General features: G+C 38.2%; 1 protein-coding gene across 2 annotated transcripts; it reads left to right on the top strand.

Annotated features, from left to right (window-relative positions):
• The first annotated feature begins 159 nt into the window (after positions 1-159).
• Positions 160-26,513, top strand: apc2 (APC regulator of WNT signaling pathway 2). Of its 2 annotated transcripts, none has more exons than XM_056734612.1 (15): positions 160-208; positions 9,486-9,644; positions 11,536-11,626; positions 11,847-12,108; positions 13,018-13,126; positions 13,430-13,543; positions 13,711-13,806; positions 16,403-16,492; positions 17,126-17,507; positions 17,603-17,701; positions 17,834-17,973; positions 18,270-18,347; positions 18,475-18,591; positions 18,693-18,907; positions 18,994-26,513. In XM_056734612.1, the coding sequence occupies exons 2-15, from the start codon at positions 9,501-9,503 to the stop codon at positions 24,593-24,595; spliced, it is 7,539 nt and encodes a 2,512-aa protein (XP_056590590.1). In that variant the 5' UTR covers positions 160-208; positions 9,486-9,500; the 3' UTR covers positions 24,596-26,513. The 2 variants fall into 2 exon arrangements, with proteins under 2 accessions (XP_056590590.1, XP_056590589.1); XM_056734611.1 differs by having other exon boundaries at positions 17,585-17,701.
• The last annotated feature ends 109 nt before the right edge of the window (positions 26,514-26,622 follow it).

The raw sequence follows: 26,622 nt of genomic DNA, 5'->3' as shown, positions 1-26,622 counted from the left end.
CTGTTAAACTATGTGTTCTTGTAAGACAAAGGCAGAGAGAAAAGGAAACACTATGTCTGCATGTGTGTGGGAGAGGGAGAGAGAAAGCATTGCGTTGCGTGACATCAGAGCGCGCGTAGCATCATTGAACGCAAGGCATCGTCCTCGTAGAGAAAGACAGCAGCGACTCCACGCCCAGTAAATACCACCAACGCTGCACGAAAATGAGGTAAGATCCGATCATCTTTAATCTATTAGCCTATATGTTAAATCATGCACGACCTATTATCACCTAACATGCGTGTGTGCTGATGTTTTATGCGTTGAAATGTTACGGTCAACATACATTGGTACCGTGAGTCAGATGGTCCTGATGAGAATATTTATGAGCGAGAGATGGCTGCTCGCGCTCGCCCATTCCCACCAATGTTATCCTTTATCGAGGCCAAATAAGATTAGGTTCTCATGACTGCGACAAATGGCTGTTTTAGGGTTATTTTTCGTTCTGTTCCGTGTGGGTATTCAAAATATTAGTGCCAAGGTCAACAATAAAACATCAAAGGCAACTTATCTATTGGATGATTCTGAGCGTAATGCGATTTGGTGTTAAGAAATGTGATAGTCATTTCGTTTTTTAGATTATGATATAAGGTTCAAACTATTTTAAAGAAGCCGATTTTAGGAATTGAATGCCTTTAATGCCGGATAATCAAGCAATGGGTTTTGTATGCTCTTTTGTGAATGCGTTTCGGCCTCTGTGTTTTGCATGAGCAGAAAGAAAATGTGATGATGCTTATTACAGTTGCAGGTGATATTGCACGTCATTGACATGCAATACCTCATTTATAATCTTTGGTTTAGACAGAAATGGATGCTCTTCATTACACAATAAAAAAAGGAAGACCTGGGGCAAAAAGTGACATAATGCCCAAAGCTTAAAGTTCATCTACTTTGGAAATATACACAAAATTTCCTTGTGATAAATTAGTAACTGAGATTTCAACCAGTATTAACCCAGACACAGTAGAGACGTATGTTACGTTGGTCCCCAAAAAGACTGCATATGTAATGTTTTGTATAGAGTGTTATAGATAGTGAGTGTTTTTACGATAGTGAATTCAGACTGAATACTCAGACACAAGATGGTGGTGCTCTCTCTCTCTCTAAAACCAATTATATAAGTCTTGCTAAGAATTGTTTAGAAAGATTATAATAAATGTTTTGTTGATCTAGAAAAAGGAGCGATTTAAAGTCCTTACTTCAGAAGGAACATTTCATGTTTAGAATTTCCATGATCTACTTGTGGGTCAGATTAATACATTTGTATTGTCATTGTTTGAACATTGCAAACTGCAAATGCTATCCAGAAACTGATATAGGTTTTGTTCTGTTCAGGGCAGGGCTGGGTTTGCTAGGGGGTCAAGATTTTATCCCTCCAATAATATTCAACTGACAATTAAAGTAATTAAAAATGTATTATTAAATACTTTTTAACATATTGGTAGTATCTATTGCACAATGATCTGTCAATTTAATCACAGTAAAATGTTGCATACAATTAATTTAAATAGATATCTGCCCAACAAGAATATGTAATTGCCCCCCCCAATTGAGCCAGCTTACCCAGCCTGGTTCGAGTGTTAAAACTGTGACTCAGGGGAAAATATTGGAAGCAATGTTCTTTTCCTTCTGTTCTTTACATTTAATCAAATAGTCTGTGTTGTACTGATGCGTAATATTAGCCTGTTTTCCTCGAAATCATAATATGCATGACATCCCAGTTAAGCTTATTGAAGGTTGAGTCATGTTGTGGTCAGCAAGATTAAAAAGTGAGAGATTACATACACTCTGAAAAATGTTCTTCTCACGATGCCATAGAATATTTTTTTTGTCTAAATGGATCCATAAAGAACCTTTAACATTCGCAGAACCTTTTTGTTTCACAAAACGTTCTTTGTGGTGAAAAAAGGTTCTTCAGATAACAAGAAGGTATGACAGAGATGGTTCTTTAAAAAACCTTTCTTTCTTCATTCTTTGTGAAACCAAAAATGGTTCTTCAGTGGCATCGCTTTAAAGAACCTTTTTAGCACCTTTATTTTTAAGAGTGTATGCTGAAAAACATCTGAGAACTCAGTTTAGGGCTTGAAAATTGTCATGTGTAGATTAGTTTGTTTCATTCAAACCCGATCGTTAAAAAATATTGATCTGTACATGCACATCTGAGACCCTTCAGTCTTATATACTGGAACTGCTGTTTTATCAAACAAAGGTTATTGGCAAGCATAATGAAGGTTGCTGCATCTGTGCTTTACCTTTAGAAAACATTAGATGTTGTAAAAATTCCATGAGTCATTTTCACTATCGGGCCTATGGTCATCTGAATATTTCAGTCACACATTTTGACAGCTAGTCATGATTGGTGGATCTATATCAAGACTGCGGTACATACTAGGGTCATCTACATACGGGTACATACGAGAAATTCTGTGCATACCTAGAACCGAGAGACTAGCTGCTGCCCTTAAAAATCAAAAGACGCTGGACCATTTTGTACTTCCGAGGCCATATTTTTAACCAGCTTGCTCTAAAATCATTTTTAGTGCATGTGCAAAATGAACATGAACAGTAATCGCAGGTGTAGTTACTATGAACATTTTCCATTAAATTATGTACATCTTTTAAACAACATATATATTAATAACCAATAAAAATTGTGTTTATTTGTTGTACAATGGCATCCATATATTGTGGTGTGTGGTTAAAATGTCCAAATAAATTTGACTGCGACAGTAAAAACATGTATCTCCATTTTATTCTGTTTTTCTTTGCTTTAGAAAAACAGCTCAACAGTGGGTTCATAAAATAATCTTTATCAAATCACTCCTAGATTATGAAGCAGGGCACATCATTTATTTAAATGCATTGAAAAAGTCACTTATCCACTCTTCCCTGCTTGGCTCACAGTTGAATTCTCTGGCAACCATTTTATACAAACGGTTCACGATATACAGTACTACTGTAAAGCTGTTAATGCCGTCTCTTAACCAAACACATGACCTGCCTGGCTGAGATCTGGAATTCTTAGGCCTACTTTCATTTGCAGGTGCTGTTTCCTTGGTAACCAGACGGTCTAGTAGTGAACGGTTGTTGGGATATAGATGTGAAGGGGGGAGGAGGGGAGGCATCCTCCATCTTCTTTGTTCTCAATCCTGCTGCCAGTGGCCTGCTTTAATACAGTGTATCGCAAGAGCTTCCTTCACATAAGCCTGGTGGAAATATTTATTGATTTCTCAAAAGAAATAAATCAATTCGAGCCTCCAGCTCATGATGGGGTTCAGTAAATAATTGTATATTATTATATATGATCTGTCTTAGGTATTGTGACACTTTGCATTTGGATTCTGCGTTGCATTTGTACATGAGCTGATTGGACAATCATGCATTTATTAAAACTGTGATTTTTGACTAATGTTTAATGAATAGAATTTAAAAGTACCGTAGCAAAAAAGCAATACATTTAAAATACATTTCTTTGTACATACAGTATAGTTTAAATGTATTGACGCATTTACCGACATTTTGAATCACACTCTTAAAATAAAGTTGCTTAAAAGGTTCTTCACAGCGATGCCATAGAAGAACCATTTTGTTTTCCACAAAGAACCATTCAGTCAAAGGTTCTTTAAAGAACCATCTCTTTCTTACATTTTATTATCTAAAGAATCTTTTTTCGCAAAAAATAACCTTTTGTGAAACAGAAAGGTTCTTCAGATGTTAAAGGTTCTTTATAGAACCAAAAGGTTCTTATATGGCAACATTTTGAAACACATTTTTTTTAGTTTATAACATTATAGTTATTTGGAGTTCTACTAAATGTGTTTTAATGTCACTTTTGATAAGAATTCTATGATTTTTTAATAATATCCATCTTTAAATGCAAGATATTTAAAGTGTATAAACATTCAATAGTTCTACTGTAGCACGGTCAAATATTTAATATTTAAAGCGATAGTTCACCCAAAAATGTTAATTCCATTAACTTGCCCCTCAGTTTGTTCTAAAACTTTATATGTGTGGTTCTTTTAAACAACAGGACAGATATGAGGAAGAATGCTTGTAAGCGAACAATTCTGGGGAACTATGGAGTTCCATGGTACAGAACAAAAAATACTATGGTAGTCAATAGTTCCCCTGAACTGTTTAGTTTCCCACATTCCTTAAAATATCTTCTTTTATGTTCAACAAAACCACACATTTTATACAGTTTTGGAACACCTTAAAGGCTAGTAAATGATGACAGATTTTACAATTTTGGTAAACTATCTCTTTAAGTATATTGTAATACATTGTATTTCAAATAGTATATTTATTTTTTACTTGGTTACGGATTATGCACTTTATACTGTAATTATGTATTATATTGTTCTGTATTGTATTTTGCTGTTGTAATTGCTGTTTTGTGTGCATGACTGAAGTGCCTCAGGCTTTAGGTATATCACAAATGGGGAGGACATTAGGGCAGTGTAGAGTCACAGGCATCTCACACAAAAGGTTCAGCGTCTACTGCAGCACATCTAGTAAAAACAATCTGCAAAATCCATGACACCAATCATTCTGTCCGGATACATTTTTAAATTATTTTCCACAAATCAATGAGTGATATTGACCGAACCATTTATTTCTTACAGTTGTAAGGCTGTGTTTCTTTGTTGTTGTGTCGACCTGGGCTTAGCTGTGTGAGCTACAGTGTATTAGGTTCTGCTTGGGACTATTTACCCCAAATAACAATTATTTAGTTTTTATGTCATTTCAAACTAGAATGACTTTCTTCTACAAAGCACAAAATAAGATTTTTGAAGAACATTGATAAGCAGTGACTTCCATAGTATGGACACAAAACTACAAAGACATTTCTCAAATTATCTTCTTCATAAACCGGATGTGAAACGTGAGGGTAAATAAATGATGACAGAGTTTTTATTCTTGGGTGAACTGTCCCTTTAAGATGTGCTGTTTTAGGCAGTGTCAGGTTTTGTTAGAGTGTCTAAAGTGAATTTATATCATTAATCTTACACTAACATGAAGTCTTTATATACAGTGTAAAACCAGTGCTACCAACGCTCTCTTCTTCATGACTAATGCACACCAGTTTGTCCCAGTTGTTCTTCATTACTGTATTTAGAGATTTTATTACTTACGTTATGAGTCAGATCATGCATCAGGGTTCGAAGGTTGTCCAACCGTTGTGCATGTAGTTGTTCATGTTTTCTAACTATATGAATCATTTATTGAACGTTTCTCGCTGTGATCAGTAGTTTTGCTGCTGCATGAGTCACTAGAGTCTGTATCTAACACTGACTGCGGGGTGTATATTGAGTATATTGGGTTCAGCAACGAATCTGTTTTTCTTTTAAGTGAATCAGGCACTAAAACAATTCAGACAATACATATAAATAAATTTTGAATCTGTGCATGCTTATTCTGAGACATCTGCCCTCTGCGTGTATCCGTCCTCTATCCTACAATAAACAACACATCGGAACGGCTCAGTTTGCTATGTGACCCAGAGGAGGTGTTCTGTACCGCTGTAAACCACAGCGTTAGATCAAATGGGGACACATAGTGTATATTGGGTATCACTTCATTTCCAGTCACCGCCCAAATTCAGATGCTGGGATTTTTAGCGCTTTCCCTCCCGAAGCAGAACAGGGATAGGGTGTTACCATGGTAACCGTCTAGAACCGCTGCAGCGCATTGGCAGTTCACTAACGCTCTCTCAATTATTGTCCTCTAGGGACAGATCTTTGAACAGATTACCCAGCATTCACCGCAGCACATAAAACGCAGCATCAAAACACGAAAAAGGAGGATTGCAGTTTTCTTTCCGGCACCATTAATGTAATGGTTATTGAAACATCTCCAGGAGCCAATTAAAATTCTGAATCGTATAATGTCTCTGCATGGTGGCCAACTGGTCATGTATTCGGCCTATTAGATGTGGAACAAAACTAGCCAGATGAAAAAGATAAACCAGCTGCGCTTGAATCCCTGTGGATGGGCACGCTTGCTTCATCATCAAACGTCTCTCTTCCCTAAAGATTTCACCCCCCCCCCCCTTTATCTTACACATAAAAACATATATTTTGGTTTCAGTCCTGGTGACCTGACTTTTAATCATTTAATGCTAAGATAATGATATTTTCTATCTCTTTCACATCTTTCACATAAATTAGTTTGCATTTTAGATTTTATTCAGTATGTTTTCATCTATTTTTCTTTTTGGGGTACAGTTAATTGGTAGATGGGCCGTTGAAAAACAGAGTTACGACACTCGCATAGACGTCTGTTGGTACAAAAAAATGCAGAACTAACTTGTGTTATGGAGTGACCAGTCGTTCCAAACACTGCACGGAAGCCGTTCATTTCAATGTCTCGCAAATGCGTTTGATGTACAGATTATTGGTGAAATAACGGCATGTTTATACATTTTAACAATTTGGCGGACATATCTTGTATTCATAGATCTTATATTCATATTACTTCCCAGACAAATGTTGCTATAAATGTAGTCAATGTCATATTCAGTGTACAAAATGTGCTGATATATTCAGTAAAATTTATGCAAATATAGTTGCTGTTGTCTGTCCTGCTGTCCAGCACAATTTTTGAGCGCTATATGAACCACGTGACCAGGTCAAAGTGTGTCGCAACTCTGTTTTTCAAACGACTCTGGTAGATGCTGTCCAAAATAATACATTTTCTTCAACTGAGTGAACTGACATGTCCTCATAAACAACAGTAGTCGAAATGTTATCAAAGCACATCAAAGCACATATGCACCTCCACAGGGCGTCTCTCTGGCCTCTGATTTCCCGGAAAATTGGTTTTCTGCATTGATCTGTACGTCTGAATTTTAATGGATTGATTCTGGGGTCGTGCAGGATCTTTACATAATGCAGCCTGTCCTCAGATGGACTTCAATGGAGCAGAAAGGCGTGTGGTCCTCCAGAGAGGTCTGGTTGTGTGTTGGATGTGTTAATGTAGTTTAACACCGGCTGAGACGGGGATCTGTTCTGCCTGGAGAACACAACGGCCTGGTTGTGAGTAAATCTTTATTTGACTAATAGAGGGCTGTTAGAAGAGAATTACAGAGACTTAATTTAGAAAATTAGAGGATTGTCGTGATTGTTGTGAATGCCTTGGGATTTCCTTATCTGTGCTGGAATCTCCATTGAGACAATGATCCAACAGAATGTATTTATTTTAATAGATTAAATCTATTAAAAACGGTCACATAGAGCTACCCGATTTTGTTCGGGTGTGGTTGTTATCGTGTATCAAGCTTTGTGGATAATGTTGGTCTTCGATAAGGTCAAAATGGATTTGGGGGTTTTAGTTTCTGTAAAGCTGTGTCGGGGTGCTTTTAGTACATTAGCATGTTATGGACTATGTGTGTTTACCACAAAAATTCTGGAATAATTTTTCATCCTCTGGTCATTAAAACGCTGCACAGGACTATTTTTTCTGTAGAACACAAAAGAAGCTATTTTGAGAAATGTCTCAGTGGTTTTGTGTCCAAACAATGGAAGTCAATGGAGGCCTTAACATTCTTCAAAATATCTTCTTTTGTGCTCCGTAGATAAAAAAGTCATACAGGTTTGGAATTTGAAGAGGGTGATTAAATGATGACAGAATTTATTTTTTTGGGTGAACTATCCTTAGATGTGTTTGGCTGTGTCTTTGTATCATTCACCTTAGCTGATATTCTAAGCGGCAGGCTGAGGTTTATATCACTGTACAGGTGTCAAGGTACTGGCTATCGCCTTAAACCCCCAGCTTTGTTGAAAGAGAACAGTTCACAGAAACCAATGTAGACATGAACTTTGCTCCGTGTTGTAGATAGATACCAAATGCTGTCTTGAGGGATATGTGCATGGGTATCATTGGAGAGACGAGGAAAGACAGAGACAGAAGAGGAGAATGGAAACGAGTGAGTGAGCGAGTGGGGGGATAAAAAAGGTTTGATGTGCTTGTGGTTTGGACTTTAATGTGGGGGATGGTCAATAGAGGAGCTGCTGGCACCAGTCACAGAGAATTAACAGCCGTGAATAATGCAAACCTGTCATTTCACACACACTGAGGCTCTGCTCATACAGATGGCTTGATCCTGTTTTTTTTGGACCTGTTCATTCACAAGCTTAAAGGTTTGTTTTGTGTCTACTTACCTGATATGGCTTTGCGATTATCAGGTCAAATCGTCCCTTTAAATTCTGTATATAGCATAGATGGTATATGAGTAATGTTTTATACTGTAACATGATTTAGTTAAGTATCCCTGGATCCGTTGCTTACTTGCCTTTCAGGGTTGAGCTGAGCTTTCTCTTGTTTACTAACTATTCTGAATAGCTAAGAAGTGCATTCATGTTTAGCCAAATGTAATTGATGAAACATTCGTTGTGGGCTCTCTGTCTTCCACAAACATTACATACGAGTGTGAGCAATGGGAGATGGTGGGAAAGCGGAGCATCCTGTGTTTTCCACAACTTTTAGATGTTAATGCCCCTAAGCAATACACACCTTCAGCAAGCATTTCTTTACCTCTTGCAAAAAGTGGTGGGGGCATGTCCCACCTGTCCAAATTACGCCTATGTATGTACGGTATTTATACAGTAGACCTCCAGTGTTTGGGTGTGATGAAATAAACCTCCTACTGTATGCTGCGAGAGCTGAAATTGTTTTTTTCTCTATTTTTAATTTGGTCGATATATTCTAAAAGATTCATCTTCAACCATCTTAAAGGGTTTAACATAATTCATATTAGATGCATTCCAAAACCTCGGATGTCCAAATATGTTGTTTTTCAGGAAAAGAAAAAAACAATGTACTTGATTAAATACTGTGTTGTCAAAGCTGGGAAGCACTTTTTAATACTTTTTATTATTTAAATACAGTGACAAACATGAAAGATGACTAATAATAATGGCAAAAAAAAAAAGAATTATATGGAGATAGAAGGGCAGCAGAAATATGTGTTTTTGACCGCTCTACAAAGATGGTTATAGAAAGATTCCCGGCATTATTAAAAAATGTTAATCAATACAGCCACAAAAATACTTAACATATGTTTACTATAAAATGTACTAAAAATAAAAAATTATGAGATGAAAACTATGATAAAATCATGTTTATATAAAAAAATGTCCCACATATTGTATGTTAGTGAATTTTTCTCTGATTTGCTGGTATTTTATAAATATTTATGACCTACAGCTGTGTGTGTGTCTAAGGGTGAAAACGTTTCTACAAGCACTGAATAAACAGATGTCATGTTTCAAAACCCAGCATGACCACTTTACGCAGTTTTTCCAGCAGGGGTCTTTTGGGCACTCGTGTTGTGATTTACTGTGATCTGTTGACTGTACAGTGTTATGTACACACCACCCCTCTAAATTTCATTCCTGCAGACATTAAACTGAACTCTGACCTCTGCTCTCTGACCTTCTCAGGGATCCCATCGTGTGATGATGTCTTTCCCGACGGCCTCCTATGACCAGCTGGTGCGTCAGGTGGAGGATCTCCGTCAGGAGAACTCTCACCTGCGACGTGAGCTTAAGGACAACTCACATCACCTGTCCAAGCTGGAGAATGAAACCTCAGACATGAAGGTGAGTGAAGCTTTGATTACTGTATTATTAAACCGAAAATTAAAGTTTTGATTTTGCTGTCAGTTTGCTTTTAGTAGAACTTTACTTACTTCATTTAATCACTGAGAAATTGAATCTGTTCAGTGTTTGTTAATGTTTTAGTCAATTTTGCTCATATATATGATGTATATACTGCCAGGCATGTTGAGCAGTGTGCTGCGTAATCTTGCCTTAGTCATGACCCACTTTCTACAAAATGTCTGGGGTTGAGACTCTTATGGTAAATGTCCAGCATCCCTGAGCTGAATGATGCCTGAGTGCATTTTAAATTCACTGTTGCTCATTCCAGTCCTTGTTATTGCTTACAGTTGAACAGGAGGTTAATGGAGGTTATTCTATCATTATTGACCCTGAGTCTTAAGTTGCAGATGTTTGATGTCATACGAGCTTTATAATGCTTCAGTTTGTGAGTTCCAGGAAAGTGTGTGTGTCCAATTCCTATCATATTCTGCATTATAATAGGGCTGTCAGTTTAACATATTACTGTATAGTGATTAAGTATTATGAAATGACAAAAAAACATGACATGCAACATGTAATGAATATGATGCAACTTGATATAATTTACATTTATGCATCTTGCAGACGCTTTATCCAAAGCGACTAACATTGTATTATACTATACATTGTATCTGAGTATGTGTAATCCCCTGGGATCGAGCGCATGACCTTGGCATTGCTAGCGCCATGCTCTGACCACTGAGTCCCATGAAAGCTAATGAACACAATGTAACAAAATGTACAGTAAGGAGGTATTGCTATTCATTTTTCCAAGGGTTATGTAATGTAATGTTTTTAAATTGTGTTTATTAGTAAGACTTTTAATTAAAACATTTGGTTTATGGTAATTTAATCAATTAGATGCATGAATTGGTATATTTAGTTTAGTTTAATTTAATGAATAGATTTATTTCAATCAATTGATTGCCATAAAGATAGAGGTGAACAGTTCTTAAGTATTTTTTGTCTTTTTTTCCACATTAAATTGTTATCGTTCTAATGGAGCTGGTATTTTATTGGTCCCGGCAACTCACTTAAAATCTATGGGTGATAGGTCTATTTCTTCTCTGGCCCCAAAACTATTGAATTTTTATTTCTCTGAGATAAGAAATGCAGAATCTCTTAATATTTGTAATTCCTCTCTTAAAACTTCGTTTTTAGGGTAGCTTTTATGTGAGATATGTGAGTGCCTTGTTTATATTTGCTTTGTATAATTTGTTTAGTGAAATTGCATTTTTCTCTTTTTATTTTTATCTGATTTTACTAATGTTAAGCGCTTTGACGTGCTGCTTTTAAAGGCGCTATATATAATAAAGTTATTCTTATTATTATTATCATTTTTTTTAAGTGTCTGTACTTTCACTTCGCTACTTTTCATAAATACAAGTCATTTTCCATTTTAATACTTAAATACATTAAAATCTAATACTTTTACTTAAATAATACTCAATTAAATCCCAAACAAATACTAGATATCCATTGAAAACAAGGTAGAAACTCACATTGCACAGAAGTTTTGCTGGTAATGGGGTGAATCGGGTTCAGATTCATCCCTGTTTTGTCAATACGACTGTGCTTGGAGACATAAAACCTATTTAAAAACAAAAGTATCAAAAACTCATTCCAGACCAGCGGTGATATCCAATGATTTCACTGTGGCCCGCATGTCCAGATGCTGTGTGTAATCCTCACTAAAGCCTGAAAATCACTGACTGCATCAGAGCAGATGAAAGCATTATAAAGATGAGGTCATCAGAAGATGCTGTTATCCTTTTCTCCTGGTTATTTGTGCTAAAATGGACTCCACTGGCAATCGCTGACAGCCGCCTCTCTGTGTTTTTGTTTGTTGTAGGATGTTCTAAGGCAGCTGCAGAGTAAATTGGAGCAGGAGGCAGGAACTCTCGCCTCATCGGGCAGAAGTGATGTGCTGGACCAGCTCAAAGGTACCCACTTCTTCACACAGTCATAACTATTTATTTTGCATTTATTAATATCTACAATCTTAATTATTTTAATGTTATTTACTGATGCAGTTGTTAAATGAATGAGGTAATATTCTTTATTTATTTAAAAGCGGCATGCTCATGTCAAAAGTGTCTGTATAAATATAAATATTGTTATTTGGTTATTAAATGTTCGATGTGGACCTGTTAATTGTTTTAGAGCTGCATATGGACTTGACCAACTACTATGAGCTCAAGTACCAGCCTCACAACCTGCGTGAGTTTCCAGAGATGATGGCGGGTCAGGTAGGGGAAGGGGAGGAGAGACTCAGCCTAGGCAGATCCCGGAGCCCCATCTGTCCGTCGTCCCGCCAGTCCTCATCTGCATCTGGAGAGGGTACGGCCATACACCTCACGCTTCCTTATCAGGGACCAGAAGGCCGTGTCACTGCCCAGCATTTGGAGGAACTGTGTAAAGAAAGGTGAGATTAACACTGTTTGTTTAGTTAAGTGTCATTGTTTCCTTAAAAAATCTATGACTTGACTAGATGAGCAGTTTTATCTTCAGTATTTATTTCCTGTATTAAAGGGATAGATCTAGAAATGAAAAAATCTAACATCGTTTACTCACCCTCAGGTTGATTCAAACCTGTATACATTTCTTTGTTCCAAATAAACTCAAAGATATTTGGAAGAATCCTAGCAATTTTCAGTTCTGGGACATCATCCACTACCATAGTAGGAAAAAAAATAACACATTTTTTTGTTCTGTTGAACACAAAATACGATATTTTGAAGAATTTAGGAAAACAATATTCAACAAAAGTTCACAATTAGTCAAACAAATATTCATTCATTTTTATGTTATATTAAATACCCAGGAGGAGTAAGGAAAGCTAAAAATGGTACAAAGCATCTATACATTTGTATATACAGTATATTTATATGCATAATTACAAAATATTTTTTTCCTGTCCAATTTTCTCTTTATATTTAAAAGTTCTTTATATTTTAATACAAGTTTGCACTGGATGCTTCAAATACTAAAGAAAATTCCTTGTTTACGTAAACACAATTGGCAATAAAGTTCTTTCTGATCCTAAAATACTATATTTGTGTAAATATATATGATAGTATTATATTTTAGAAGATTAACTTTTTATGTAGATACATATTTTCAAAGCTAGCAGACACAATAAAAGCCACAGAACCCCGATTTTATTAATGATGTAAAAACTCAGTGTTGAGGAAATAAAATTCCCATTTTGTTTTCATGCAACAGCAAATAAGTAATTTCTCTTGAACAAGATATGATTCTGGAAAATTGTTGTGAAACCTTAATTGAGTATTACAAATTTGGGGTTCAAGGAGTATGTCTATCTGTGTTGTAGGTCCATGTTGCTAAGTGAAACAGAAAAAGAAGAGAATGAACAGCGGTGGTATTACTCACAGCTCCAGAGTTTGTCTCAGAAACTGGCTGAACTGCCCCGGCTTGATACGGTAAATTCACTGTAATTCTGGTTAAATGATGGGACTAAGCTGATAAGCTGATGCCATCATGATCAATAGCTGTCAAAAATTAAAAGTTTTCATCACTTTTTCAACCTCCTGCTGAACTGGACCTGTATGTGGATTTAAAACAACATGAATTATTCCTTTAACGGCAACTTTACCACTACCATTATGTTGCTCTGGGGCTTTGGGACTTATGACATCTCAAGAGGTTTAGATTTGCTTAAAATGTTAAAAGAATGATAAGGCGTGCAGAAAAAAACACTCTGTGAACATTTTTCTGTTCATCAGTTTTCCATGCAGGTGGATTTTATTCGTCAGCAGCTGGAGTTTGAAGCCCAGCAACTGCGTTCTGTTATGGAGGAACGTTTCGGCACCAGCGATGAGATGGTTCAGAGAACACAAGTAAGAGCAGGTTACAGATTTAGCATTACATTTTCATCAACAAAGAACTAGCTATAAATCCAGTTTAAGGGTCACATGTAATCAGCACATCACGCGGAAACCAAACTTCAGGGCTTATTGTGCCTCAATAATCGTTCAATAATCACTACATGTGAATCTGCATTTAGATCCGTGTTGCTCGGTTGGAGCAGCTGGAGAAAGAAATGCAGGAGGTCCAAAGCTCACGCGGTCCACAGGAGAAGAGCGCTATAACAGAGACTCAGGTGAGTCCACTCCATTGTAATTATATGTAATTATACGTGTAATTATAGATAATTATAAGATGTAATTATTAAATATATATTTTTATATTTAATAATTACATATTTTAAATGTGTTCTTCAAAAGAAAGAATTATGTTTAAAAGAAAAAAATCCTCTTGACAAATTATCAGTTTGTTTATTATAATCTGTCTATACATTAAAATATCTTAAAATTAAAAAACATGCTACAATGTAATAGTAAGTAGTTAATAATAACATCAGAAATAAAAAAAAATATATGTAAATATAAATAATAAAATAAATTATTAATGCAACTAAATAGTAGTTATTATAGTTTACAGTCCCATATATTATGAGAGAAGAATTGTTACCCCATTGATTTATTATTTACTTTTTCTCAGTTAATTGGTTATACTGTATCAATATGCTATAGACAAGATTTTTGGAAGATACTGTATCCTATTCCTCTATATGTTAAATTATATAGAGACTCTTAAAATATATAAAGAATATATAAAGAATATATAAAGAACTCTTAAAAAAGATTTGCAGTTGCGAGGAGCAGCACCAAAACACGAAGAACATTGTTGACTGACCCGTTAAGAAGGTGTTACAGTCTTCTAGGCTTTTCTTTGCACAGCTGTACCTCTCGGTCTCACCTGGCACTGTCTTAAAGCACAGACTGGCACTGAATGTTGCTATGCAGAAAACAGGGGACAGGCCCACTGCTCATCGTCTCCTATTGGGTGCTCAGTATCTGGGATGCTTGGCAAATGTGGGGCTGTCATTTTAAAGTAAAGCCTTTGGGACTAAAAGGATTCCCAGTGCAGTACAGTTCCTCTGTCTGCTCAGACACATCACCAGACTGACAGTAAACTCCTGAGAAAACTTGCCTACAGTTTAAAAAAACAAGACACAATGAAAGATTTGATTTGTATGCGTTTTTTGATAACTATGAGACCTACTGTACATACTATATATTTTAAATCATATTATTTTGTGTGTTTATTAGGCTCTACATTTTTTTAGATCTTATATTCTGCTTCTTTGCTTTTATCTCAGGTACCCCCACAGCTCAAATATATAAGTAATAGCAACAAATGCTTATACAGTGAGGGAATTAAGTATTCGATCCCCTGCTGATTTTGTAAGTCTGCCTGCTTACGAAGAAATGAAGGGTCTCTAATTTTTATGGTGGGTTTATTTGAACTGATAGAGACAGAATATATATTTTTTTTTTTTACATAAAGGTTATAAATTTATTTGCATTTCAGTCAATATCAGTCAATTGCATGTCAATCTTTAAGGTTTCTTGGCTGTCGCTCAGCACATTGGAGTTTTAGTCTCCTTCACAGATTTTCTATAAGACTACGGTCTAGAGACTGGTTAGGACATTTAGTATGCTTCTCCTTAAGCCACTCATCGGTTGTCTTGGCAATATGTTTTGGGTCTTTGTCATTTTATAGGCACATCCACCACCTATCTTCAGTGATGTAGTCAAGGCGAGGTCCAAGATTTTACGGTACACTGGCCCGTCCCTCAGCCCCTCAATGCGGTGAAGTCATCCTGTACCCATAGCAGAGATAAAAAGCCCTAAAGCATAATGTTTCCAACACTGTGCTTCTCTGTAGGGATGGTGTTCTTGGATTCATAGTCAACATTTCTCTCCTGACAAACACAGGAGTCAATTTTGGTCTCACAACAGTGCCAGCACTTTCGACAAAGCCTTTTCTGAATCATTTGGATGTTCATTGTCAAACTTCAGATGAGCCAGACAGGTCTTCTTGGGCAGGAGGACCTTGTGGGTGCTTCAGGATTTCAATCTATTGTGGCATAGCATGCTACCAATGGTATAGCTCTGGGCTGATCTTTAACCTTTCTCATGATCGTCTTTACTCCATTGAGGAAATCTTATAGGGAGCTTCAGAACAAGGGCATTTGATAGTTATTTTGTTTTTTTTCTATTTCCAAATAATCGCACCAACAGTTGTCTCCTTCTCACCAAGTTCTGTCTTATGTGTTCTTCATATTATACCTGGATAATATGTAGTATTATTATTGTCCATGCGTTATTAACATTATTATGAATTATGAACAGCAGACTTACCAAGTAGCTTTTCTCTCCTTTTAATACTGTGACTGTACTGTACTGTACAAGTTTTCACAGTTTTGGGGGCAACTATTCACAGAATGAAAAGTTCACAGAATTATTTCAGATTCTTTACTTTATTCCATTGATTTTGTAAGTCATGATTTTCTGTTTGATAGTTTTAACTAAGGAAGAGGAAATCATTCCCAGCACTCTATTGGATCACTGCTCTATAGATCAGCAGAATGTGGATAGCTGGTGCCAAGAGTTACCATAGTGACGGGCTTGAGCTTGAAAGAATGAATCAAGTGCTTTGGCAATGGTGCTGATTCACTCCCCACATGCAGATGGTGCTTACATGCTATACCCAGATTTCCATGGCAAATGATCTATGCATCTTGCAATGCAGTTAATATCTATCTAGCAATAATCACAGATCCGAACTGACACAGAAACCAAATTTTATTAGTAGCACGAATGAACAAATCATGTTTTCTCTCTCCACAGAGCACAGAGTGCCTCTCAAAAGCTTCTGTTCCTGACATGGATACTGGAAATGCTGGTGCTTTAGAGGCCCCTGGAGAAGCAGGGAGCAAAGTAAGACCATTATCCAAATTTCCTAGAGATGAAATCCGTTTTCAGTTTCAAACATGGCAGCAAGTTGTAAATTAAATCTGTGCTGTAAATAATGCACATGATATAAACGTATTGCTGGAAATTATTTTTTTGTTTTTTTATGCAAAATTAAAGGTATTATTCACACAAAAATGAAATTATGTCATCATTTTCTCTCCCTCAAGTTGCTTTAAAACTGTAATACAAGAGATGTCTGGAGGAATGTTTGTACATGAACAGTTCAGGGCTCTATTGACTACTATAGTAGGAAAGAAAACTACTGTTGTAGTCATTGGTGCCCCAGAACTATTTCACACATTATTTAAAACAAATGCTTTTGTGTGGAACAAAACTAAAAAATGTACTCAGATCTTAAACTGGAGGGTGAGTAATGATTTTTGAGTGAACTATGCCTTTAATAACTACAGGCACATTACCCTTCATTTTAAACACTGTTTCTGTTTAATCCATATCATTTTCACCCCCTTAACACTGGTTTGTTTCTGACCGTTCAAATAATTCCTTGGAAACACAAGAATATCTTAAAATACCCCTGAATGTTGTTTGTAAAGTATACAGTTAATATACCATAGTAATATTGTGTTTGTACTGTAGGTAGAGATGGTGTTTTGGCTGTTGTCTATGCTGGCCTCCAGAGATCGAGAGGAGATGTCCCGCACACTGCTGGCAATGTCAAGCTCACAGGAGAGCTGCATCGCCATGCGCAAGTCTGGCTGCGTCCCACTGCTTGTGCAAATACTACACGAGGGGGGCACCGGCGAGGTGGCCGGCGGCGGCGGGTACAGTCGAGAAGCCCGTTCTAGAGCCAGCGCTGCCCTGCACAACATTGTGTATTCACAGCCAGATGAAGGTCAGGCTCGCCGTGAGATGAGGGTCCTGCACGTGCTGGAGCAGATCCAATCACACTGCGAGAATGGATGGGACTGGATTGAGAATAATTTGGGAACCCCCTCACCTGGTGGTACCAATACAACAGGTGAGTCCTGGCGAAGTCAATAATATCCTGAGTTTTTAACAATAAATGAATTTCAATACACATTAACATAATGACAGTATGTGATCTTTTCACAGAAATCCCTGAGCCAGTGGATCCTCAGATTTGCCAGGCCTTGTGTGTAATAATGAAGTTATCTTTTGAGGAGGAATACCGCAGGGCAATGAATGAACTAGGTACGGGAAGGAAGTATAGTGTCTGTAATTACACTGAAAGCAATGCTGTGTGCTGCAGTTGTAAATAAACATTTTCACAGCGAAGTAATACTCAACGCTTGCATTGAAAATGCTTGTTTGTGCATCTTTCAGGGGGCCTGCAAGCCATTGCAGAACTAATGCAGCTGGACCAGGAATTATATGGTATGCAGAATGAACCGATCAATATGGCCCTGCGGCGGTACGCTGGAATGGCCCTAACTAACCTTACATATGGTGACGTTGTAAATAAGGTACATTTCTAAACACAACATTCCAAAGTCTATATTCTTTTCTAATAAACATAAACGTTCAGACTTCACTCTCTTAATATTACTACACTTGCCAATAGCTATTGTGTTTACTAGACAGAAATAGTTTCACCAGTCATGAAACTATATATATTTTTTTACATATATTAGTTTGTTTTATCGTTTCGATTCTATTGCACTATTATAGGCTATGCAATAACATGCAGATGTATAACCAAGACATTTTTTAAGTATTTGTGTTCTTGTGATATTCATAACATTGTCTTTTTCCTTTTCAGGCTACACTTTGCTCAAAGAAAACCTGCCTTCAAGCCATAGTTGCACAACTTGCATCTGACAATGAGGAGTTGCAGCAGGTATAAAAACTAATTTTAGAACAATAAGGCATTTAATTGTTTCGCTATTATCTTATAGTCCAGAAAAATAAGTTTCAGCCAGTATTCATTGCTTTGCCCCCCGAACATCTCTGTGATTTGATTTTAGGTGGTATCAAGTATCTTGAGAAACTTGTCTTGGCGTGCTGATATCAACAGCAAGAGAGCTCTACGGGACGTTGGCAGTGTTACAGGACTTATGACCTGTGCACTCCAGGCTACAAAGGTACCAGGATTGTTTTAATTCAATAGTTATTTCATTAGTCAAATTGTGACAATTACCTTTCATTACATTTAACAAGTAATTATGCATGTTCTTCGCCACAGGAATCCACCTTAAAGAGTGTCCTGAGTGCATTGTGGAATCTGTCCGCACACAGCACAGAGAATAAGGTGGCAATTTGCTCTGTTGATGGTGCTCTCGGCTTTTTGGTTAGCACGTTGACTTATCGATGTCAAACCAATTCACTGGCCATTATTGAGAGCGGTGGAGGTATCCTACGTAACGTGTCCAGCCTTATCGCTACCCGAGATGATTACAGGTATCACGTGCATTTACATTTGCAATTACATTAAAAGCAGAGTTATCCTTCATAGTACTAATCACATCACACCATTTCATCCTCAGGCAAATCCTCAGGGATCATAACTGTCTTCAGACTCTGCTACAGCACTTGCGATCCCACAGCCTGACCATTGTAAGCAATGCATGTGGAACCCTCTGGAACCTATCAGCACGAAATCCAAAAGACCAGGAATTACTGTGGGACCTTGGAGCTGTGAGCATGCTGCGCAATCTTATCCACTCAAAGCACAAAATGATAGCCATGGGAAGTGCTGCAGCTCTGCGAAACCTCCTCACAAATCGTCCCTTCAAATATAAGGATACTGCTGTTATATCCCCAGGATCCTGTATGCCGTCTCTCTACATGAGAAAGCAGAAAGCACTGGAGGCAGAATTAGATGCCAAGCACCTGGCAGAGACATTCGATTCAATAGAGAAACAAAATTTCAAACATCAGAGTATAAACAAACCACTGCGGCATATTGAGAGCCTAGCGAAGGATTATGCGTCAGATTCTGGTTGTTTTGATGACGATGAGGCACCTAATGTGACAAGCAGCCTGGACACGGGGACCTTCTCCATGCTTTCAATATTCTTGAACAATTCTGACTTTCTTCAGACTCAGCCTCGAAAGCGAGAGGGGGAGCCTGAACAAGACATTGAGCCCCTTCAAACTGACAATAAAAGGTCACAATCAACTGATGATGAAGTGACGGTTGCAGCTGAGAAATTAGCCAAGAAGATCACAAACACTGTGGCTAAAATTGACAAGCTGGTAGAAGATATAACCATGCATACATCTTCAGAAGACAGTTTCAGTCTTAGTTCAGAAGATCATTTTTTGGATTGGAATTATGGGCCGGATGAACTTCATGAGGCAAGAGCCATTTCGTGCTCCCCTTGCCATTTCTCTGATACCACTGCTTTTTCACCTAAGGAGCGTCTTAGTAGAGCACAGGCCTTCTTGCGTCTCAAAACGGCCAACTCAAGTTTATCCAATGACAGCCTAAACAGTGGTAGCATCAGTGATGGCTATTGTGGCAGTCAGGACCAGACTCATACACCTGCGAGGGCGACCGAACAAAGACGTCCAAATAAACTTGACCTGAAGGTGGCTCACGAGGAACCAATGAACAGTGGCATGAATCATTTGTCAAGAATCATTTGTCAGAATGAGATCCCTGAGAGAGATTTTGAGACAAACAAAGAATTAGGCGAATTAGGTTCCACAGATACGGAAAAGAGTCAAGAACCTATAGCAACACCAGCAACCGTATCAACCAAGCTGTCCTTTGATACCAGTATACCAACTGTCAAGCTCTCTCCCTCCTACCAACATGTTCCACTGATCCAGAGTGTTGCTAAGTTTGGTGTTGTAAAGACTTCAATTAACGTACAGGCAGCACAAGCAATGCGCAGGCAAGCTTGGGTTCCAACAGTGATGACCGGTGGAAGTATTAGCAAATTGTCCCCAATATGTGCTGCAAGAAGCCCTACAATAGGACAGCTGGAGACACCTCAGAAGTATTCTGTAGAGAACACTCCAATTTGCTTCTCACGCTGTAGCTCTCTGTCATCTTTGTCTTCTGGGGATGGAGCCCTTGATGGGCAGAGTCATACTGACAACGAGCTAGAGAGTGACTCCTCTCTAGAAATCATAGAGGTGGAAGATGTGAATGATGAAAGAAAATACGAAGAGGATGAGACACTTGATGACTTGAGTGACAGCCAGTTGTTAGTTACTGATCAGAAAACATGTCCAACCAATAACAGCAGCTCTGATCCAGTTGAGATCTCTTGTACAATTAAAAATGAAAAGAGGTTCTTTAGAGGTGTATCTCCGATAATTCTTGAGGACAGGACACCATCCAGCTCTTCAGATAACTACATTCATGATACGCCACTTGTAATGAGCCGATGTAGTTCTGTGAGCTCACTTGGCAGCTTTGAATCCCCCTCAATAGCCAGTTCTATTCAGAGTGATCCATGCAGTGAAATGATTAGTGGTACTGTTAGCCCCAGTGACCTACCAGATAGCCCTGGTCAAACAATGCCACCAAGTCGCAGCAAAACTCCATGTTGCGCAGAATCAGGTGGGCCAGAGACACAGACACTAGGTGTAGGAAGCCAATGGGAAAACAGCTTACGCAAGTTTATGGAAATCGCTGACTTTAAGGAAAGGTTTAACCTACCACCAGATTTGGACACAATGATTTATTTCACTGTGGAAAAACCAATTGAGAATTTCTCATGTGCCTCAAGTCTTAGTGCTCTGCCTCTGCATGAGCACTATGTCCAGAAAGACGTGGAGCTCAAGCTTACTCCTTTGCTAAACCAACAAGACAACGATCCAGAGGATTCTGGTAAGGAGGAGGATATGGATGACCAATACAGTGAATGCAACTCAGACGATGACATTGAAATCCTCAAAGAGTGCATCAATTCTGCCATGCCTTCCAGGTTTAAGAAGGTAAGACCAACTATGATGCCCACATTGTCAAACCAAGTTCTCAACATGGAGGGTCGAAAATCTGTGCCACTACCAGTTTATATGGTGCTGCAGAATAGAAACAGCCAAATGTGTCCTGGACAAAAATTGGGAATGTATGCAAACGAATTCTATCATGATGATTCCTCCTACACTGATTCTGCTGAAGGAACCCAAATAAATTTTTCAAGCACCACTTCTTTAAGTGACGAAACCCTACAGTATCCGGTCAGAACTAAAGGAACAAAGGAGTGGAGGTCAAGAAGCAAAGAGACACAGGAGCTTGTTGATATAGAAACCAAAAGAATCGAAGAGTTACGCATGTTCTCTCGCTTTCACAAACCAACTAAATTAGCATGTCAGTCTCAAATAGTGCCAAACCAATTAAACAAAACAATCAGACATATGGTTCCCACTCAAAGATTGCTTACACAAAGTAAAGAGATGGCAGCAAAACTGACCCAACAAAGAATTCAAAGTCAGTCACCAGTTCGACAAGGGCAAAATCTGTCGCAAAGCATGCCACAGTTAGATGTTCCCTTAAGGAAACAAGGCACTGATGTGTACCAAAATAAGAAATCCTGCTCTCTGAGGAATCCCCAGGACAACACTTTAGCGTTTCAGTCTAGGCATCACCCAGCATCTTCAGAAATGGCCATTTACAACAATAAAATGGATAGACAGAACGGACTGATGAATAGAACTGGACGAAAACTACAGCGTGAATCAGGCCGGACTAACATGATACACAATGCAAATATTCAAGATCAAGCCAACAGTTACCAGTCCCGCCAAAAAGGTTTTCAGAGGATTAAGCAAAATCTGGTTTTAGAAGACGCACCCCCATGTTACTCTTTAAGTTCCTCTCTAAGCTCTTTGAGTGATGCAGACTTTGAGGAACATCATGAAAATAAGCAGCATACATGGGTGAGGAATAGAAATAATACAACATGCAAACCTGTTCAGTACCCTTTGAAATCTCAGCAAAACAAGTTTGAAGAGAACAGTTCACCAAGCTCAGTCAGCATTGACTCAGAGGATGATCTTTTGCTCAAATGCATAACATCTGCGATGCCTCAGCATAAGAAAAGACAAGCTGCCAGAAAAAAGAAGGCTGAGAAGAAGCACAAACAGAAAACTGCCCCTCAGAAGGCAACAGAGCAAATATGCCCAGAAGATGACTTTGACAGTGATGATATGGAATCAGACAAAGACTCTGACCTTAACAGTGTTGAATGGAGAGCAATTCAAGAAGGAGCAAATACAATCATTACAAAGTTGCAAGCTTCAAAGTCCCAGGAACCATCATCAGAGTCTGAATCAGTTATGTCCTTTATCTCCGCTTCGAGCTTTACTCCTAAAGAGAAGAAGGTTTTTAAAGATGATAAAAAGGCTAACAAGCCACTTGATTTTGCCCCTCGAAAACCAGTTCCAAACTTACCCATGGTCTTCAGGGGTAGAACAGTGATATACACACCTAAGAAGGAGATGACCCTCAATCAAAGACCAGCACCAACACCCAAAAAAGTGACACAGAAATCAGACGCCCCAAAAAATCCAAATCTAGCTCAACACAGATCTAGAAGCCTTCACAGACTGAGCCATCCACTTGACTCGACACAGCTGTCATTGCCCAAGAGAAGTTCAACACCTCCTGCCAGGATACCAAAGAGTTCATCATCTGGATCATCTCAGAGTTCAACTCCTTCCAGGTGTCCTCAGAAAAAAGGAACTTCTCCAACACAACCGATTAAACAACATCAGGAAAACTTGACATCTGCACCCTGCAGTCCACCAGAGAAAAGGGAAAGCATTCCAAACACCAATCAAGCCAGATCTCCCATAGACAAGAAAACTCAGAAGTCCCCTGTCAGAATACCATTCATGCAGAATCAAGCAAAGCAAACAAGAAACATTTCACCTTTAGTAACCAACCAGCCCTCTGGCATCAGCAGACAAAACACCCAGATGTCAGGGAAAAGAATCCTACCAGCACACCGAATGGATTTGGTTTGCATGGCGTCCAGTCATTCAAGCAGTGGAGGATCAGACCGGAATAGCTATCTCAGACAACTGACGTTCATCAAGGAATCGTCAAAAGTCTCAAGACACAATGCTTCTTGTTCACGCTCTGTTCCTACATCGCAGCATGCCTCACCTCGAAGAGCAGGTCCAGGGGCTCCAGCGGTCTTCCTATGCTCCTCTCGTTGTCAAGAGCTGAAGGAAGAAGTTCAGGGTCCAAGAAGAATGCTTGTGACTCAAGTACAAAGACCAATACAGGAACAAGGGGTTTTCAGACAAGGCACGGCTCTGTCAAGAGCTACCTCCATTGACAGAAATGTCACCGTGAAACGTCCAGCTAGACGAACAAGCTCAGAAAGTCCTTGCCGGGCACAGCAAAGGAATACACCTGGGACAAAACAAATAGCGAAGAGGGATGATACCTTCAAGAGATACTCTTCTTCACCCAGTATAAATATCTTAAGTCGAGTCACCAGTTGTTCTTCTCTACGTTCCTCTTCTTCTGACTCAAGTGGACGAGCTAAGAGTGAAAGGAACATAAGTCAGAAGCAGCAAAAAGTTGGATTGCGAAACACAGATAGAGCTGCATCACGAAGTACTGACAAAGTGACCTGGAGAAGGATTCGGGATGAGGATGTTTCCAATATATTAAAGAGCACTCTACCGTCCACTGCGTTGCCTCTGTTGCCTTCACCTGAGGGTGCCAAACAGATGCCACCACCCCTACCAGGAAAGCTTCCAACAATTACTCTGGCATCACGGAAAACAAGCGACGCAATTGTTCAAACCGAGGACTTCTCAGCCAACAAAAAAAACTCAAGTACCTCTCCCACAATTGAAAATGGCCTTTGCATTACAGAGGTCACAAAGATGTCCATCCCCAGAAAAATAAGCACGGCCTTTGGGAATAACCTACAAGATGTGGATTCGGATGGATCCCTCAAGAACTACAGCACAGCATCAACATCTACTTATCAGTCAGTGGAAAGTACCCATAGTGGTGGGGTTGGCCATTTCCGTCAGAGCTCTCCTAGTAAAGCTGTCAGGGTTACTCCCTTCAACTACATCCCGAGTCCTATGGTCTCCTGCTCCCCACAGACACAAGGTCAAGCACCACCAATGCCTGTGAAGTCAAGTGAGAAACATGAAGCTTAAACCTGACATGTCCACATTTCCGGCCTCGTGTGTATTTGGCCACTGCTGGGTAAAGACAATGGTGGTAATAGACGTTATTCTCTTTACCTCAGTTCTGTGCTTGCCAATGTAGTTGAAGTTTTACCTATTTGAGAAAACACTCACAGTTACCCATGCACTATTGGAAGTGACTAGAACACGGACCTAATTACACCACAGGCAATGTACAATTTTTTTATATTTTTGTACAGCTGTATTAACCATTGCTTATGCCATTTAAATGATTCATAACGAAAGTTTTCTGTTGGCACCCTACATTTAAGACAATATGCAAGACATTCTCTGGACAGATGACCATGTTCCACCTTCAAACCGGAAAAGACTGTGGTACTCTCACAAGAGAACCATGTATGCACATGCCTTTTTGCCACACTGACAGGTTTTAACAGCCTATTGCCTTCACTTATTATTAATGCAGGTAAATATAGTTACAGTATGTCAAATCTGCACAAAATGTCTATATAATCATTCTGGTTATTTAGTAAAACTGTTGTAAATATTTACCAATTTAAAACTGTAGGCTAATGCTTCCCAGAAGGCAAAATATAATCCTGTCATTGCTTAAAATAGCATGCTAAATACTCACCCACTGTACACGTTTGATGTGAACTTGACAGTTTTTTTTGTTGAAAATGGCAGTATGAAGACAACCATGCATCTTTTTCCGACACCTTCGCATTTTTCAATTTAAAACCATTGTAATTGTTCAGTGTTCAGCAAATGTATGTAAAACAATTAAGTGGTTGTACATATTTCTGCTTACCGGATGCTTTCATAATATTATGACGGTGTAAACTCATTTTTTGATTTAAGTATTTCAAAGTGAGTAGTAGCTTCATGGATTGAGACAAAGACTTGCCATTTAAGATAGACTGAATTTTTGCTGTAGAATGTTCAAAATGGCTTCCGTTCAACCAAAGCCCATTGCCAAACCCACCAGCTACACAAACAAATATTGTAGGTTTGATTATAGCTCAACCCTTAAATGTTTGAATTATTTGGTGAGGTGCAGTATTTACATTGATTTCGTTTAATCTGTAATATAGCATCTTAATCTCTCTTTAGATGCATTCTGTCTTAAAATCACATCACAGGTGCACCATCAATCTTTGAAAATTCTGCTTATGATAAACAGATCTACATTTCAGATGTGATGTGCTTGACAATACCAACTGTTGTTCACTGATTAAAGACATCTAGTTACACAATTTAGAAACTGGGTTTGGCCAAATTACAGAGGTCCATGTAATGCTTTTATTTTACAGTGTTTGTAGGGGTAAAGCAATATGATGCAATGACAATTTGTCCTGAAATCAAACTATAACAGTCCTGTATCTGGAGAATAAATTTTGATGTAATTGATAACCCTAATGTTACCTTTAAGAAATAAATGGTACAGTTCACCCAAAAATGACAATTCATACAATTTACTAGCCCTCATTCCATCCCATGGGTTCCTTTCTTCAGTAGAAAACTTTACATTAAAATGGTATTTTATCAAATGGTAAAGCTCCAAAAACCACACACCCCATAATAAAGGTGATGCAGAAGGTTCTAGCATGTTAGTAAATGTCTTTTGAAGTTAATATGTTTGTGAGACAACAAAAAACCAAGCTAAACTTAAACATGGCAGCATTCAAATATGGTCATTTCAAGTATCATTGGTTCATTGGTTCATCATTGTCTCATGAGTAGCTGTTGTACAATATTTTAAATTCTGAGGTAAATTAAGAATCTTCATTTTTGGGTGAACCGTTTCTTTACTTTTCAAAGCCTGATTGACGTTCAAAGTTTTGTCTCAAAGAATATGGTGTAAACTAACAATGAAACAGTGACCAAGGGGATAGAGGAGTCTTTGAATAAACATTCTCATAAAGTCTGTGTCTGGATTTGAATTTACTAAGTGAAAAGGTTTAAAGGACGTAAAATATTGAGCTCATATGACATATGCAGATGAAATAGAGGCTGTTAAAGATAAAAGTGCAATC

Source organism: Triplophysa dalaica, chromosome 21, assembly GCF_015846415.1.
Source record: "Triplophysa dalaica isolate WHDGS20190420 chromosome 21, ASM1584641v1, whole genome shotgun sequence".
Lineage (NCBI taxonomy): Eukaryota > Metazoa > Chordata > Actinopteri > Cypriniformes > Nemacheilidae > Triplophysa > Triplophysa dalaica.
This window is presented reverse-complemented; position numbering and strand designations above follow the sequence as displayed.